We start from the raw sequence: 16,621 nt of genomic DNA on the forward strand, positions 1-16,621 counted from the left end.
CGTGGTCGTGTTGTTTTTTTCACGTGGCAGGGAGAAGCTTTTTCCATTTGTCTTATAGAGGCCCTGCGATATTGTCTCTATCAAAGAAGGTGACCTAAGCCTCTCTAAGAACATAAAAGGTTTAGCCAAAGGAGTTCATATGTCAAGACTATTCTTCTGCTGATCTCTTTCCCCTTCCAGGACACAGTTCTTACCTGGGGCGGTGGGGGTCACTGTGAAATTTGTTTTGTTATTGTGGTGTGAATTACTCTTCTCACTGTTGTGAGAATGTAAACCTTCTTGACATTTGCTAATGTCCCATGTGTTATGTTCATGCTACTGTTTAACTGCATTATCTTTTTTGGAATTTGCTTAAAATAAGTCTTTCTCGTTTTTCATAATATTACTCATGCAAATGTGGATCATACTGGTTGGCTAAAGTTGTCATGAAAGGAAAAGCCACCCTGTCTGTTTTCTAAATGCATGTTGTTAATCTTATTTTGAATGATGTACGTTTCATTTTTAAACAAAATTTTGATCAAAATGTTTATCTTCTGGAAAAACCATTAAACTTGGTGGTGACGCATCCTGGACTTTTCCATTGATTTGGTTTACCTCAAGCAACTGCAAGCTTGCATTGATTTTTAAATGCAGTGCCCACATCTCAAAATCCTGATAAGAACAAGAACTGATCATTAGAACCAAGTTCCTGTCCTACATTTTTATTTTTCGATCTGTTTCATCACAAATTTAAATCCAATTTATCTGTATAGTTTTTCCTTGTAGTTATTCCTTTTGATTATGTGTAAATGACAGATAAAACATGAAAGTATTAATTAATCAAACATGGCCTGTGTCTATATGAAAAAATGCATGAGAACAATTTGACAGAATGGAGCAACAACAACAAAAACAGCTTAAATAGCTATTTGGCTATTGGCTGATAATATCCAATAGGCTGTGTGGCCTAAGTGACATCAGATGAAAAAGACAGTTGTTTCATGTTAAACAGGGAGAGCCAGTTATTTAGTTTTGATTAACTTTATGAAACTTTACAGTTATTTAAAAGAAAGTATATAGAGTCAGTTTGGATTTCATGTTGACTTTAAACAGAGAAAAATAACCAGCAGCATCATTAATATGAAGTGCTAGGAGTGCTACAGTGTCCGAGGTTTAACTCAGCAGATCCTTTTCTAAGCAGTTGTAAATTAAGAGCATCCTCAGAGATTATATTTCCACTGTTCCTTGCTCATTACAAATGACAGTGGATATATTTGACTCCCTTCGTGCCAAACAGTTTTTTTATAGGTGTCTGACCACCTTAAGTAAGCTTGACCCTAGAGGTGTGCTTTGTTGAAAAGACCAACTTGATTATGCTCTGATATTAAGTTCTAAAATGTAATAAATATTATTAAAGAACCCTTAAGTTATGTTTTGATCCTAATAGTCTAACTGTACTTTTCTCTCTTTTCCTTTCCAGTCTGTGGTCCTCACATTGATATCCGCAATGACATCAGTGAGTTCAAGAAGCTGGAGAACTGCACGGTGGTGGAAGGCTACCTTCAGATCCTCCTCATTGGAGACAAGAACAACAACCTCAACCAGGAGCACTTTCGCACCCTGTCCTTCCCCAAGTTGACCATGGTCACCGACTACCTTCTCCTGTTCCGTGTCTCCGGCCTGGATAGCCTCAGCGTGCTCTTCCCCAACCTCAATGTCATCCGAGGACGCAACCTGTTCTACAACTACGCCCTGGTCATCTTCGAAATGACCAGCCTGAAAGACATTGGCCTCTACAACCTGAGGAACATCACCAGAGGCGCGATCAGAATCGAAAAGAACCCGGAGCTGTGCTACTTGGACTCGGTAGACTGGTCACTCATTATGGATGCCGAGTTTAACAACTACATCGCTGGGAACAAGCAGTCCAAAGAATGCGGTGATGTTTGTCCAGGTATCATGGAGGATAGCCCGCAATGCATTAGGACCAGCTTCAATGACAACTACAGCTACCGCTGCTGGACCTCAAACGACTGCCAGAAAGGTAAGAACCTGCCTACCATACTTGATCTCGCTAATGTTTGATTTATTTCAGCTTTCATTTCTGATGGATTCACATCTGCTGGCGTTTAGCATATCGGTCGTTCCTTCACATGGGATTTGAATGAATAGTGACATGAATGGTGAAACTGAATGAGGCTTAGATTGCATAAGATAAAGCTAAGTTTAGCTAAACCGATGGAGGGATACTATTTGCTCTGCAATCTTGAATCTCACCATTTTCTGTTTGACTGCTGTTGAATTTGGCTGATTTATGCATTTTTGTACTTTTGTATTTATACTAGTGATGGATTGTTATAATTTGGCAATAGGTTTGAGGCTCTTCTGTGGCTTATTGTGCAGGAGTGATAGACCAATATATTAGCCAGGGTGATTATTTGGCAATTTTGAGCAATTCTACTGACCGCTTTGTCAGTAGATAGTAAATCGTTTCTGTTTTCAATGTTTTTTGGTGACGTTTCAGTAAATTTTGGGCAAAATAAGTTTTCTTTTGGAAATTGACATTTTTAAATTTTCAGTACCGAATGGTATCGCGGTCGGTACGTTTGACAACACTATTTTGGGGTTAATTTGAGGATGTCAGTTTGGTTAGATATTACAATAGTACAATAGTAGGGGCATTTAGAAGCCCTAAATGGACCTTTCTTGTGGAAAGGGTCAATAGAATGTGCGAGAACCCACCTGGCTGGGGCCAAAATATCTTCTGTGACTTCTTATCTCTGTAGTCATGAGGTCAGAAGATATGAATGCCAGTCTGTCCCCTACATCTGACCGGGAATGCCTGGGAAAGTGAACTACCCCGTTATGAATGTTTGCTCCCTCTTCCTCTCCCAAGCACACAAGAATGGTGGGAAAAACATAATGGATGAGAACACTACAGCACTCTCCCACCCCTGGCCTTCAAGAGACCTGCAGACCGTGCAAGTCCCAGGCTCAGAGAAGCCGTCGCAGAGCTGCCCTCCCTCCCCTTTCCCTCCGCCTGAAAACAAACAGAGGAAATCAACCCTCTTCAGAAACGTGCTCTGTTATAGCCAGACTGTTTGTGTGTTGCTGGTGGAATTCTTTGAATCTGACAGTCACGTGAAGGGCACAGAGGTGATGTGCTGCTACCCTACCGGGATATTTGATCCACAGCAGTGGGCGACTCGTGAGTGTCCTTTTTTTCCAGTGACTCTCGTTTGCGCTGCTGATACAGTCTCTTCCCGACAGTCCCGCCCACATCGTGTCAGCACTTGCTCCCCTGCACACCTGTTCAGTATGGTAATCTTGTGTCTGAATGCCGTGTTTTTGCCTTTGCAGAGGTGTGAGTCACCTGTATCCAAGGCTCAAACAAAGAGGATGACTGGTACAGCAGAAAGGATGTACTAATGGTCCGACTGATTGATCTGTGTTCTCCAAACCTGTCCGATTGTGTATACTTCCTGTCAATGTTGGAGCTTCAAAGGAGTCAACAATTTGTCTACAAAACCCCAGTATTTTCCTACTGTCGCCAGCTTGCCTTGTTCTTGAGGTGCAAATGTTGAATGGTGAAAAAGATTGAACCTCAATGACAAGGATAGACGAGGGAACTTAGGGGCGTACTGTATAAACTTCCTCCACTGAGTTGTTTTGTCCTGTTGAGAATGACGCAAAGCTGGTTTAAAACACACTTAATGTCAGCATGAACTCAAAATGGCCCGTTTACTTTCTTTGTGTTTTGGGTTTTACAGTGAATGATTCATTTGAATGAACTTCTTATTCATTCACTTTTTAACAGTGTAATCACTTGATCCAATCTGAAATGTCAACTTTAGGTGGATGCTGCACACTGATGGTAAATGAAGAGATCCACCCTCACAATGTAAAGCGCTTTGAGTGCTTAGAAAAGCTCTATATAAATGGAATGAATGAATGAATTAATTAACTTTTGGCTGATGTCAACAAGCCCTCATTTATGACAACTTATTTTTCAACTGCATTTCATATAGAAACCACTTTGTACAATCAAATCCTGCCGAAGTCTCGCCTTACTTTTTTTTTCCCCCAATGCAAATCCTTTTACACTGAAATGGTTCACATTACAGAATAAAAGTGGGTTGTGAAGACTGATTCATGTTGACTTGGAGCTCGAAGGTTTTCAAAAACGTTGAGGCCATTCTTGTAGAAACTAATTCTACAATCGAGGAGAATAACAATGAATTGTGGATGATGAAGGGAAATTATACCTGACCTGTGAGCATATTTTTTTTCTTTGAACCAGTACTTTCTAATGATTCGGTCAAACCGATTCACAAATAACAGAGAATTTTGAGTGACTCTGAGAATAGAACCATTTTTTGAACCATTCAAACGAAGTGATTCACTAAAATGAATGACTTCTGAGCAGGAATCTTCAGTGTTGGCTTGATGGTGGCATAGCCTCTCCATGTCACTCGTTGCAGCCCGTCTGGCTCTCTGTGGAGGACAGTCTTCTCCACCTTTTGGCATAATTGCCTTGTTTTTCTTATGCACAGATGTTTCTTCAAGGGCACGCAGTGGTTTTGTAGTCAATTTTGATCAGTCCTCTCTTTCTCTAATTACTGCACCAAGAGTTGCTGTCAGCGACCAATCAGCGATCAGCTCTTGCTTATGTGCGCGAGACTCTGCGTGTTTGTTATGAGATGAGGGTGTCCACAGCAGCACTATTGTTTGCTTTTTTTCTGAAATGTAAGACCATTAAAGCATTCCTTGCCTGTTCTTGCATGCGCTTGTTACCGTCACCTCTGTGTATGCATGCGTGTATCTGGAGTGTGTGGACTTTCCATTTGTAATGCAATTTCCATTTGCAGTGTTTGTCTTCACGCTGACTGGATATGTATGTTTGCTAACCTGCTTACGGCTTGGATAATCTAGCTTTGGTGAAGGAAATGGATTTTGATTTCATTCAGGCATAAACTTATTCAAAGGGGATGTGAAATGCTGTTGAGTTTATTTCTAATGTCATGAACAATTCAATCCGTCCTTTGAATATATAATTGGAAATCCTAGAAAATTAATTTAGGATATATGGCATATAAACTATTATGGCCATTATTGTTTATTATTGTATGTAACCAAAGCTGTTGAATCTGTGTATCATTCATTCTGTTGTTGTTTTTTATTTAATATTGAAAGTAGAAAAATGGCTCCTCCTTTCATTTTTTTTTTTCCATTTATTTTTCCCAAAACACGAAAAACAAGAATTCAGCTTAATTTTTTAGTGTGTAAATGACTTATTCTGATTGTCTATCCATTATCTAATTTTTTAAATGTTTATTGACTTTAATGTTTACATATTGTTTTTATTTAAATAATTTTTAGAAGCTCATTTTACTATGATGCTGACACCAAACCGACAATGTTGTTGTAAAATCTAAAAAGAGCCCCTGGTGGTGACTTTAGGTATGATTAGTATATGTTTGTAGTGTGAGGGGGTGTGTGTGTGTGTGAGAGTTTGTAGTCTGTGTGTGTCTGTGAGTGCTTGTCTGTTCATTGTCTTCAGAAAAGTTTTGCAATGCCAGGTCGGTTGATGGCGGGAATAGGAGGGGGTGGACTGTAGGGAGGAGGCATCCAACGGACGTTCCCAGGTCCATGTGAGGCAAAGTGTTAAGGAGAAATGTCACAGAAATGTCAAGTGTAGAAGTACAAAAACAAGACTCCTCAGTGAGGGGGAGTGAACTGTCAGCCCTCCTTAATCTCCTCCCTCCTGCTCACCAACCTCTCCTCCCTTCCCACTTATTTTGTCTGTTGTTTTTTTTTTTCTTTACGGCCCCCCTCAACAGTTTTACTGCCATTTCCTCCCCCCTCTCTTTCTCTCTCTCTCTCTCTCTTCCGGGGCTCTTATCACGGGCTGTTAACAGCTCTAGCCGTTAGATAGCTCTTCTCACTGTTTGCACTCCTGGGCCCACCGCCCGCCTGCCTGTTACTCTAGTGACCCATCCAGTTGTTTGCTCGCTTGTGGCCTTGCTGACATCGCGTGTTTGTGCTCTTTGTGTGTGTGTGTGTGTGTGTGGGTTTCGTGACTGCACCTACTCTGTGGTCTGGTATGAATGGGCCCCTCAGGTCATTCTGATCCAGACAAGCATGTCTTCCCTTCCCTGAAAAACATGCTTGCATACCCCAGACGGGAGAGGGGAGGGGGAGAGGATTGTTGGATAACGGGGTCTGAGCCCCCTGGGTTTCAGGGCTGCTATACAACCCCAAACAACAATGCAAGCTCCTGTTGTCCTGAAGGCTAGTTGATTTGTCTGATCAAACCTTTTTGAATCCTCTATGGCTCACATACCTGGGATTGTTTGCATTCCTCAGCTGTGGCACATAATGCGCAGATTGCAGCTTTCCTGTGTAAAGCACAGATCAGCTCAGATAGTGCCATCTAATGACGAAACTGGCCCTAAACTGGCCCTCTCTTCAGAACGGAGCTCAGTGTTTAGTCATGAGTGCTACTGTTTTTGTGATGTTCCGTCCTGGTCAGTCAAGTTGATCTAGATCAACTCAACTCTTACATAAGTGAGGCTGTTTGTCTTGTCAATCTATCTATAGGTCTGTCCATTGATCAGTCTATTTATCATTCTGTTTGTCTATCTTTCTATCTCTTTGTCTGTTTGTCAATCTGTCTATTTGTCTATCTATTTGTCTATTTATGTACGTATTTGTCTTTTTATCTATGTATATATGTATATTTGTCTGTCTTTCAGACTTCCAATATTTGTTTATCAATCATCTGTCTGATAAATAGACAGACAGTTTACAATCTATCTATTGAAATCTGTCTGTCTAATAAATAGACACAGTTATCTATCTGTCTGTCCGTCTGTCCGTCTGACAAATAGGCAGTTTTCAATGTCAGTCTTTCAGTCTCTTATCTGTGTGTATCTGTCTGTCTGTCTGAACGTCACTGATATAATGCGACTCATTCAAATCAAAGACATACAAACCCTCTACTAAAGAAAATGTCAGTCACAAATGTCACAACTTTTATTTTACTGGAAAATATTTGATCATAAGTTTTGAATAATCTTGAATGTTTATTTTAATTCCCCCATTGGTAACTCCCCTGTTTTTGTAACAAAAAGATATTTTGGACCCTGTGTCTGTCGATTTAGAAATCTTTAGTATGAGGCTGATGTACCAAGTGGAGTAGTTTGGCTCTGAAGCAAAGACTTTCACAGTTTTGCAGATGTCCCTGGATGTTTGGAAATTTTGAAATCCTCTTTAAATGGTTGGCTGTATTCTCTTGCCTGCTGTAATGATAGAAACAGATACATGATGCTATGTGGAGATCAGGATGTGTTTGTGTTATTTGAATAGACTTCAGTAGTCCGAGTCAATGCGTTTTAGGATGATAAAGGAGAAGAACAAGAAGACACAAGACATGGGGGTGTCGAGGAGTGGTGTCCGTTTTTGTCAGGAGGATGTTGTGTCCAGTGTCTCATCCCTGTAGGTTGTGTGTGTGTAATCACTGGCCTTGCCCAGACATGCGTGGGAGGTTTTACATGTCCTAATGTTTTTCTAAAGCTCTTTGTGTAGAAATCTAGAAAACAGGTCTTCTTCCATTTCCATCTGCTGAGAAGGCAAACTTGTTTGCTTATTAATATGTAACCAAGTAAACAAAATTAATTGGTGTACTGTCCTTCTCTTGCTGTCTGTTTTTCCTTCTGGACATAAAAAAATCCCCTTCAATAATCTGATCAGCTCTTTTTACAGTGATCTGAACTGGACTTGACACTGAAGACGACAAAATCAGTATATTCATAACTGCTTTTCCTGCTCAGTTTTACTGGATTCTGTTGGACTTTGTGAACCACGGAGGGCATTAGAGCTGCACAACTGTAGTCTCCGCCTCAGACGTCACGGACCGAAGTCGTCATCTGACTGGTTGAATTAAACCGGATTTCCGGGAGATGCGAGTGTCGCGTTTATTTTCGGTCCACCGGGAAAAAAAGATGCCGTGGTGCCAAACCCCTCACGAAAGAAGAAAGCCGTCGTGTTTACAACTGTGACGACGAATGCTTATCAGGGTCAATAAACGCTGGATTTTCAAAAATATGAAATATTTAAAGTTCGTGACATAGAATCTTTAAAATACATCAGAGTTGCACACACCGGTTTGTTATTGTGGCGACATTTCCACGCCCCAAAACGTGACGCAAAACGAAACGAACTGTGATTGGTTGTTTGACATGTCGGTCAAATGGCCTCATGGGCGGGCCTTGTCCAATGAAAGCTACGATACATTCCAGACCTTCAGCCGTCAGTCTAGCACAACTGTAACAAAAGCTATGACTGATGATCATTTGCCTAAATTTTGTAGGCCTAATCACTGTTGTTATTTTTGTGTTATTTAAGTGTCAGGTAATGTTTCTTTATCTTTACTACATTATTTCTGTATAAGTGAAACACAGGAATCTGCTTATTAAAGGCTGGACACTACACAAGTTGCCATTACTAATAAGCTTCTTTAAATGCTTCTTATCAGGTCTGTGATTGGTTACTGAACTGAACTGTAGATCTAGATATTGATTAGACCTAAATAGAATTATGTAATGATATTTATATTTATGCTTGCTTGTATTTTATTCAAAGTAACTTGCATTGCATCAAATCAAATTATTTATTAAAGAATCAAATGATCTGATATGGTACAATAATGCAAATCATCCCCTCAGTTATTTGTTTGAGCGATTGTTCTACTCTAAAGGACATTTTCAGTTACCATATGGATACTGTTGTGTGAATGAAACGACAAAGGCATTTGTTTCTATGGCAGCTGCCATGTGATTGAAGCAGCTGTGGAGTATTAAAACAAGCATCTATACATTCATGAGTTTCCACATATTTATTGCCTTATATACATAGTCGTGCTTCTATAAATTTATAGACTATTAAACATGCAGCAAAAATGCTTGAATAGCTCCAGGGTTTGTGATGTTTTATTTAATGCAGAGAAGAGAACCGTGGGATTTCTTTTTAGTAAGTTGAGGTCGTGTTCAGAGACACTTTTGTCGACTTCTAAATCTACACGTACCCACGCACTTCATACAGCCATATCTTCACCCTACACATTTTCTTGCGTGTTTGTGTCTCGACTGGTGGCTTTGTATGAGGAAGGCAGTGAATGTAGCATACGTTTTGTGTGTATGTGCGTGGATCTGGCTGCTGCCGTCTGGCTAGCTCTGAACAGAAGTCGTGATTCATCCGTCGCTCTCTACGCTCATTCATAAAAATCAGCACGAATACTACGCTTTCCTCTTGGAGCGCTCAGGGGACCTGGCATGTCCACAACATGTCAGATTCTTCTCAGTCAAGGTTACGTGGCAGGAATGACGAATGCTCTCTCTCCGCCACTGTGGGTGTCCTCTCTGCTAGTTGGCAGAGCTGGCATAGTGTGGCACCATCCGTCTGAATACACACACTATTTTGTGGCAGTTGAATGGAGAAGTGTCACAGTTCATTAGTATTGGGTTTTTTAAAACTTTTTGATGCCAAGGACCTCCAGATATGATGATTTGCCTCATTTATCACTGTATGAGGAAAATAGTGAGATATTATAGAATGAATGAATAAATAAATCTCACTATTTTCTATAATAATTTTTTTTATAAAGAAATAAGTATTGGATTTCAATGAGCAGCTATGATGCAGGACTAGGGGTGGATGATATACTGGTAGACATGATTAACCGCTAGAATTTTGAAATCGTCTTTATCGCGATAACATGCTCAGGTGATGTTGCTTTGCTACATGGTCACAAAAAAACGTAATACTTGCACGCATTAAGCATTGCGGTTTAAAAACAAGTGATTTTAAGTTGTTGAAATGCAATCAGCAGTGAAAGTGAACTCATTTCGCTATGTACACGCGCTGTCAGAAATACACGTGCACATGAAGACGGTTTGTATTGAATGGAGCGACTTTTGCTGCTTTATAAGCCTTGAACGGTTAAATACAAACACTTGTATGTGTCAAAATACCCATCTTTGCAAGTATACTTGTAAACACCGTAATTTAGGTCTTCAGGGAAAGAAAACAGCTAAGAAACAAAAGCACATGTGTAACTGTATTTTGGATCGGGGCAGCTCTTAAAGTGACAGCAGTCTAATATTCATGCTGTCTGACATTCATGTTAATGAAACCACAAAAGAGAAAATCTCTCAATATTCCTGATTAAATCACTTTTGTAACTTTAATAAGATTTTATTTTTAATTTACACAGTGAAGAACTTTATGCATTGTATGTTGTATTTCTTGTAATTATTTTCTTATTCTTATTTAAACGTAATTGTCTTCAATGAGCTTGAGTTTTTTTTTTTATTTAGGCTGGTATTAGTTTTTTTTTGTGATATTGACACTGGTGACAAGAATTATGAAAGTTCTATGGTATCAAAAATGTTGATATAAAAGATAACTAAAAAATAACTATATTGTTCTATATATCGTTATTGTGAAATAAAAAAAATGCATATCGTGGTATAAGATTTTGTTCCTATCCCAACCCCATGCAGGACATTGTAATTTATTATTATTGTTATACATTTTTTTTAAACGCTATTTGTGTTTGAACTTTTCTTATAATTAATTAGACAAGATTTGGCCATTGAGAGCCCCGGCCACCCAAAAGCGCACTTCCTGTGTGACGGCACCTGCTTTCTCTGTGCTGCAAGTGTCCTGTCAGTTGCTTCAGTGATGGATTACATCTTTAATGGATGTGGTGTGACCTTATGTTGTCAGAAAGAGGAGTTATAGAGATTTGATTCCTGATTTGAAGGACTCGGAGGTGGTTCTCGAGACTCGAGCGGATCGAGAGGGCAGAGCAGCTGACAGGAAGGAGTTCATGACCAGGGGTGAAGTTACTCACGTATCCTTTCTTAAGTGTGGTGCCACCTGTCTTTCGCATTAGTTCCAGTGTCCCTGACTGCCTCCAGCTCAACGACTGTTACGTTAAACCCCTTCACATTTCACTCGCTGAAGACTAGAGTAAGACTACTATTGTTTTTTTTTACATATTGGTGACTATAAATTTACTGACGTTTCTGTCAGAAGTGTACTGTAAATAAAACAAACACTTGGAATTGAGGGGTATCAAGTGCTAAAATGCATGGTTACATATATGATTTATATGGAGCTATGCACAGTCTCAACATAAGCTACTGTTCAAAAGGTTTGGATCAGGAAGAATTGTCCTTTTTAAAAGAAATTAAATGCTTTTATTCAACAAGGATGCATTAAATTGACAAATAAATTAAATGAATTTGTTTTTGACAAGAATAATAAATGATTCTTGAACAGCAAATCGGCATGTTAGAATGATTTCTGCTGTTAAAAATGTATTTAGCATCACAAGAATAAATTACATTTGAAAAATATTAAAACAGAAATTATTATTTTAAATTGTAATAATATTTCATATTAATGCTGTAGTAGCCATGTCTAAATATTTTGGTTGAGGCTGATCTTTTCAATTAATTGGAAGATTCAGGTCACAAAATCTATTTTAATTTCAATATTTATTTAAAACTCTTAAGTTTATTATTCTTAATAATAATAATAATAAGTAATAAAAGGCAGGACAGTAAACTGACTGAACTGTAGGCTATTGGTGGAAGAGCTCATGTTTCATGTCTCAAACTCTGTGGTACTCACAAATTATTGAGTTTTACAAGCCCTCATTCTTTCTGAATGAATGAAGTGGCTAAGAGCTTCTTAAAAATGTTTTTTATTGGTTAGAATAACTCAGAGGCAGATCCTAAAAGCTAAAGATTCACATGCTTGAGTGTGCTTGTTTTAGTACCAGTGTGTGTCAAGCTAAAGTCAAGTCATGTGTCAGTTTTTGTGTTCATGTACGGCTTTGTTTCCCTTGAGAGAAGCCACATGCTTGATTCATAGTATGTGTGTGTGGTGTGCGTGAACATAAATGATATACTCGAGCTCATTATTGTGTAATAACGTGCGGGAAATGTGAGGAAGTTCAGTGTCTCCGCAGGCATGTACGTGCCGTGAAGATGAAAGGCAGTCATAAAATTACAAAGGAAATCATATGGAGTTACTCAGCTCATTGGAATATCTCTGATAAGATCAATCCCTCTTTAACCCTTCCCTGAATCACAATATTATTGCTTCGCCTTGATTTATTTGTGTGTATTTCTTTTGAAATTGTCAAAGATGTAGTATGTAATTTTTACATCAACTGACTAGAAATAACTGGATTTTTATATTTTCTGAAGAAAATGGGAGCGACTGCCTGTGTATAATTTTTGGCCGTTTTTTGCTATGGTGTTGTTGGTGGTTGCTAACAGTATTAAATATAAGAAATATTTCTAAAGCAGTTTCTGAAGGATCATATGAAACTCAAGACTGGAGTAATGGCTGCTAAAAAATTCTGCTTTGTCTTCCCAGGAATAAATTATTATTTTAAAGCATTATTTCACATTATTATTGTTTTTACTGTATTTTTGATCAGCATTGGTGATCTTCGGTTACACTTAATTTGAAGGTGTCCTTGTCACAGTGCAATTATACATTTAAGTACTGAGTAACATTAATTAACTACGTGTACTTACTATATGGTTAGGGTTAGGATTAGGGTTTGGCTTACAGTTACTTGCATGTAATTATGCATAATTAAGTGTTAGAGTAAGTACATGAAACGTGTAACAAAGACACCTTAAAATAAAGTGTTACCGAGACTTCTTTCAAAAATATCAAGAGATCTTACCAACCCCATTCTTTTGAACAATAGTGTATGTTAAAAGGGGTTTGTTTAAATTCATAACTGTATGTCGTACTGTAGCTTTAACATCAGCTTTAATGTCATTATATTTGCACTCTCTGTGTGTTTTTCTCGCTTTCTTTCGCTCTTATGTCATCCTCAGGCTGTCTGTCGTTGTCAGTGTCCTGTTGAATGGGCACAGGTGGCAGTGGGTGTGTGGCACGGTTCCCTTCTGCCAGATGGGGACTTCCTTGGCTGGCCTCTGCTTCTCGTAGGAATCACCAGTTGGCACGTGACGATGGTTTAGTTTGCCAAGGGTGATCCATCGTTGGTCTGGTGGATGTGGATTCACCTGGTTATGTCCAGGTTTTGCATATTTTAGGAAGCTGGCTTATCAGTCGATGACAGGACTGACATATTTCTCTGGCTGTCACCTTCAGCGTCATATCTTCTTTCAAGATACTGAAGGCGTGCCAGATGTTAGATGTTTCATTAATGGGTGATAATCCATTCTCATGTGTCCTTAAATATCCAGAGTGTGTGTGTGTGTGTGTGTGTGTGTCTTCATGTGTGGTGTTGATGGCCAGCCAGTGCTCTGTCTAGGCCGATATGTCTGTGTTTCCCACGGGAGAGAGCGGCGTACGCGGGACAACCCCACCACGCGACATAAAGGTCAGGAGAATCACAGCTGTGCTCCTGTGTCAGCACACACACACTCTTTTTGAGCTGTCTGCCTGGACATTTACTGTGTCAGATAAATTTAGACATTTCTCGAGTGCACAACAGCACGGCTATATCCACCGCTTGGTCAAGTGAAAGAAAGAGGGCTTTGTGGGAGAATTTCCCCCTCGTCTGCGGCCTTCATGGTTTTCTTTTATTAATATGCTCATCTGTGATTTATGGAGTGATGAATGGTGAAGGGTTGGAAGGATTGATTGCACAGGAATCAGCCACTTTTCAGTCTGAAATTGGCCGAGATTTTGAGAGCTGATCTGTGACGTGCAGTATTTCATGTGCCTTAGAATGAAAGCATGTCAAGTCTGCCAGTTTTGGGGAAAAAATACATGTCTAGATTAAATCAACAGACCTTCTTTTCACCCCAAAAAAGCATTTTATTAATGTTACTTTTAACTACTTTACTTTTACTACCTTTTTATATTTTAGTTTAGTTTCATTTGTTAGATTTATATTTTATTTAATTTTTCAGTATTTTTTTAGTTTCAGTTTTAGTCTATTGTAGTTTTGAATTTTTGTGGCCTCAAAGTTAGTAGTTGAATGTTATTCATTTAAAAAGCTGCATCAAATTTCTCAAGTGCCAGCTGTTGTTTTTTTTAAGACATTTTCATTAATAAAATGAAAACTTATATATTTGACAAAAACTAAAATGATTTTGAGGCCAATTCTATTATTTATTTATATGCTTTTTTGTGGTCATGTATTTTATTTGAGCTTCAGTTTTTCCTAATGAATATAGTTTTTATTTCCGTTAATAAACATTTTAGTTTTTCTTAACGATAATAATACTGCATCTGTTTTTTCCTAGTTTCTCTCACAGTTATTGCAATGTTTAAGATTCTGGGACTTCACTTTTTTTTTTAATTCTTGTGGAAAATGTTATTGTATGATTCACTGAAGAAGGCTTGCTGCCAAAACATTTGATTGTCAATTGCTCTGTTGCAAAATAAAAATAAATTACAAGTCATTAAGAAGAAACAGCGAGTGTGGATCCTTTATCTGAAAGTGATGTTACTGATTGAGCTATGCACCCAAGATTAAGATTCTGTTAAAAAACTATCAAAACTAAAATTCATTTTTTAAATTAAATTTTCGTTAGTTTTGGAGTGTCATTTATGTTTAAGTTAAGTTTTTAAGTAAATCTACTCTTTTTTTTTTTTTTTTTTTAATGAATATTTTTTCCTTTAGTTTTCCCTTGCTTTAGGTGCTGTCAGGTTTATCACTTTGATTGACACCTGTATTTAGTTTCGTTCCGCTTTAATGCATCTAACTCTTTTTGAATGCAAAGGCATCCCCTAAAGGGCCGTACACACCGGGACGAATATCGGCGCGTTATTCGCCAGCGTTTTTCAACGCGTTTTTTGTGTTCACACCCAAGCGATTTTCGCTGACGATGAGCCGAGTGAACATGCAAACTCATTCCCTGACATTAGATGGCGCTTAATGTAAAACAGAAATACCCCGGTACACAAGGTGGCGCTGCGCAACGTTACGCTTCTGACACTCGCTTGTCACTCGGAAGAAGAGAGCAAGTATTTACGCGCTTGTCAAAATCATACAAAGAAACCATGGATATTTCAAGCACCAGTAGCTCCAGCTTTGTCATAAAGTTATTTGTGTTCAGACACCAACGAGACCAGCAGCTCAACTTTCATCTTGCCTTGCATCTTCTTCGTTTTCTTATTTCTTCCCGGCAGTGTAGACGCTACTTGGCGTATATCTTCGTCGTCGTTACGTATGTGTGCTCGGAAAGACCGTTTTGTGTTTGAGCGCCCCCAAGTTGTGTTTTACTGTAACTTCAGCAGCTCCAGACACGTGAGCAAAAGCGCCAATCTCATTGGTCGGATAGTTTTTGACGCGGCGCATCAAACCAAAAAAACGAACCCGAGGCGTCTTTAAAAAAAAAATGACGCTTTTACGTGTGACGTTTTTCGCGCCGGTGTGCACACTCACATTGGCGCCCTTTGTTTAGTCATGAGGCGTTAAACGTCGGCGAATATCGTGTGAACAGGCCTTTAGAGCACTTTATCTAAAGATCGGTAACTACCATTGCTGGCAAGAATAGAAAAAACTGTACCTGCGTTTACCAGAGCAGTTACAAAGTACAGAAACAGTTGCCTTAAAGCAAAAGAATCAGTCAAAAATACTGTAATTAACTGAGTAGCTTCTCAAGGATGTTTGACCCATAGCTGTGCTGTTTCATTCATAGTCTGAAACAAGTCTGATTTGGCCCTTCAGGAGCTCTATCGAGCAGATTACACACAAATCAGCCGCTGGAAAATAATGTTGCCTCGACTTTATGATGTCGTTCTGACATCAGTCCCACATCCATTTTAGTAACACACAGGATTGTATCAGTATGGGCCTCGGTAAATATTGATTAAGCTGTCTTGAGCCCAGTTAATTCATGAAGCAATCTTGAGAACCTTCTGGCCACTCGTATATGTGAGAGTAGAGGTGACTCCGTACAAGCTGGCAAGCCTATTTTGAAATCAGGCTTGATAAGCCATGTAAAGAGACCAAGATAATACAGTTAAAGCATCCTGTGTACAACTACCCATCCAATCTCCTCCTGTCTACGTTTTCTGTCAAGCACTAGTGGCTGGTGGGGGCTGGAGGTGCATTAGGCTGCCTTTCATCTACGTTGGTACTTAAGTTTGAGGGTCGACTATGCAGGCAGATAAACACACTGCAGACCTTTGAAACCCTCCCTTCTCTATCATCATTTACTAAGATGTAGTTTGGTGTGTATTTGTGTGTTGAGTGTTTGTTTGTATGTGAGCACTCACATCCCCTCTTAGATGATAATAACAAGCGAACAATGCTCAAAGTTAATCACTTGTTCTTTCTTATTTTTTCCTGATTACTTTTAATGTTCCTTTTTTACTTTTCAACATAAAAAATCTACCCTAATTACTGTTAGTCTCATTGTGAATGATTCTATTGTGTGCATTAGTGGAAAAAATTGTTTGTCTTCGTAATCTGGCATCAAAATGAATAAATTTGCTCTAAAACGACTTCCTTTTCAGCTGATGTTTTTCAGCTCTCTTACATTTTTCAACCATATAAAAACCAGTTTTCACCCTAATTCAATACAACCTGAATGTTAAAATCAAGTCCCATCATACATTTAATTTTAGC

General features: G+C 38.8%; 1 protein-coding gene across 1 annotated transcript in view; it reads left to right on the plus strand.

Moving 5' to 3' along the window:
* Window positions 1–16,621, plus strand: part of LOC306842752 (insulin-like growth factor 1 receptor) — a 102,171-nt gene that overhangs the window by 12,587 nt on the left and 72,963 nt on the right. The window contains exon 2 of the mRNA XM_079373809.1: window positions 1,460–2,023. Coding sequence (XP_079229935.1) covers window positions 1,460–2,023 — 564 coding nt within the window. The remainder of the gene's footprint in view (window positions 1–1,459; window positions 2,024–16,621) is intronic.

Source organism: Barbus barbus (assembly GCF_936440315.1).
Source record: "Barbus barbus genome assembly, chromosome: 23".
Lineage (NCBI taxonomy): Eukaryota > Metazoa > Chordata > Actinopteri > Cypriniformes > Cyprinidae > Barbus > Barbus barbus.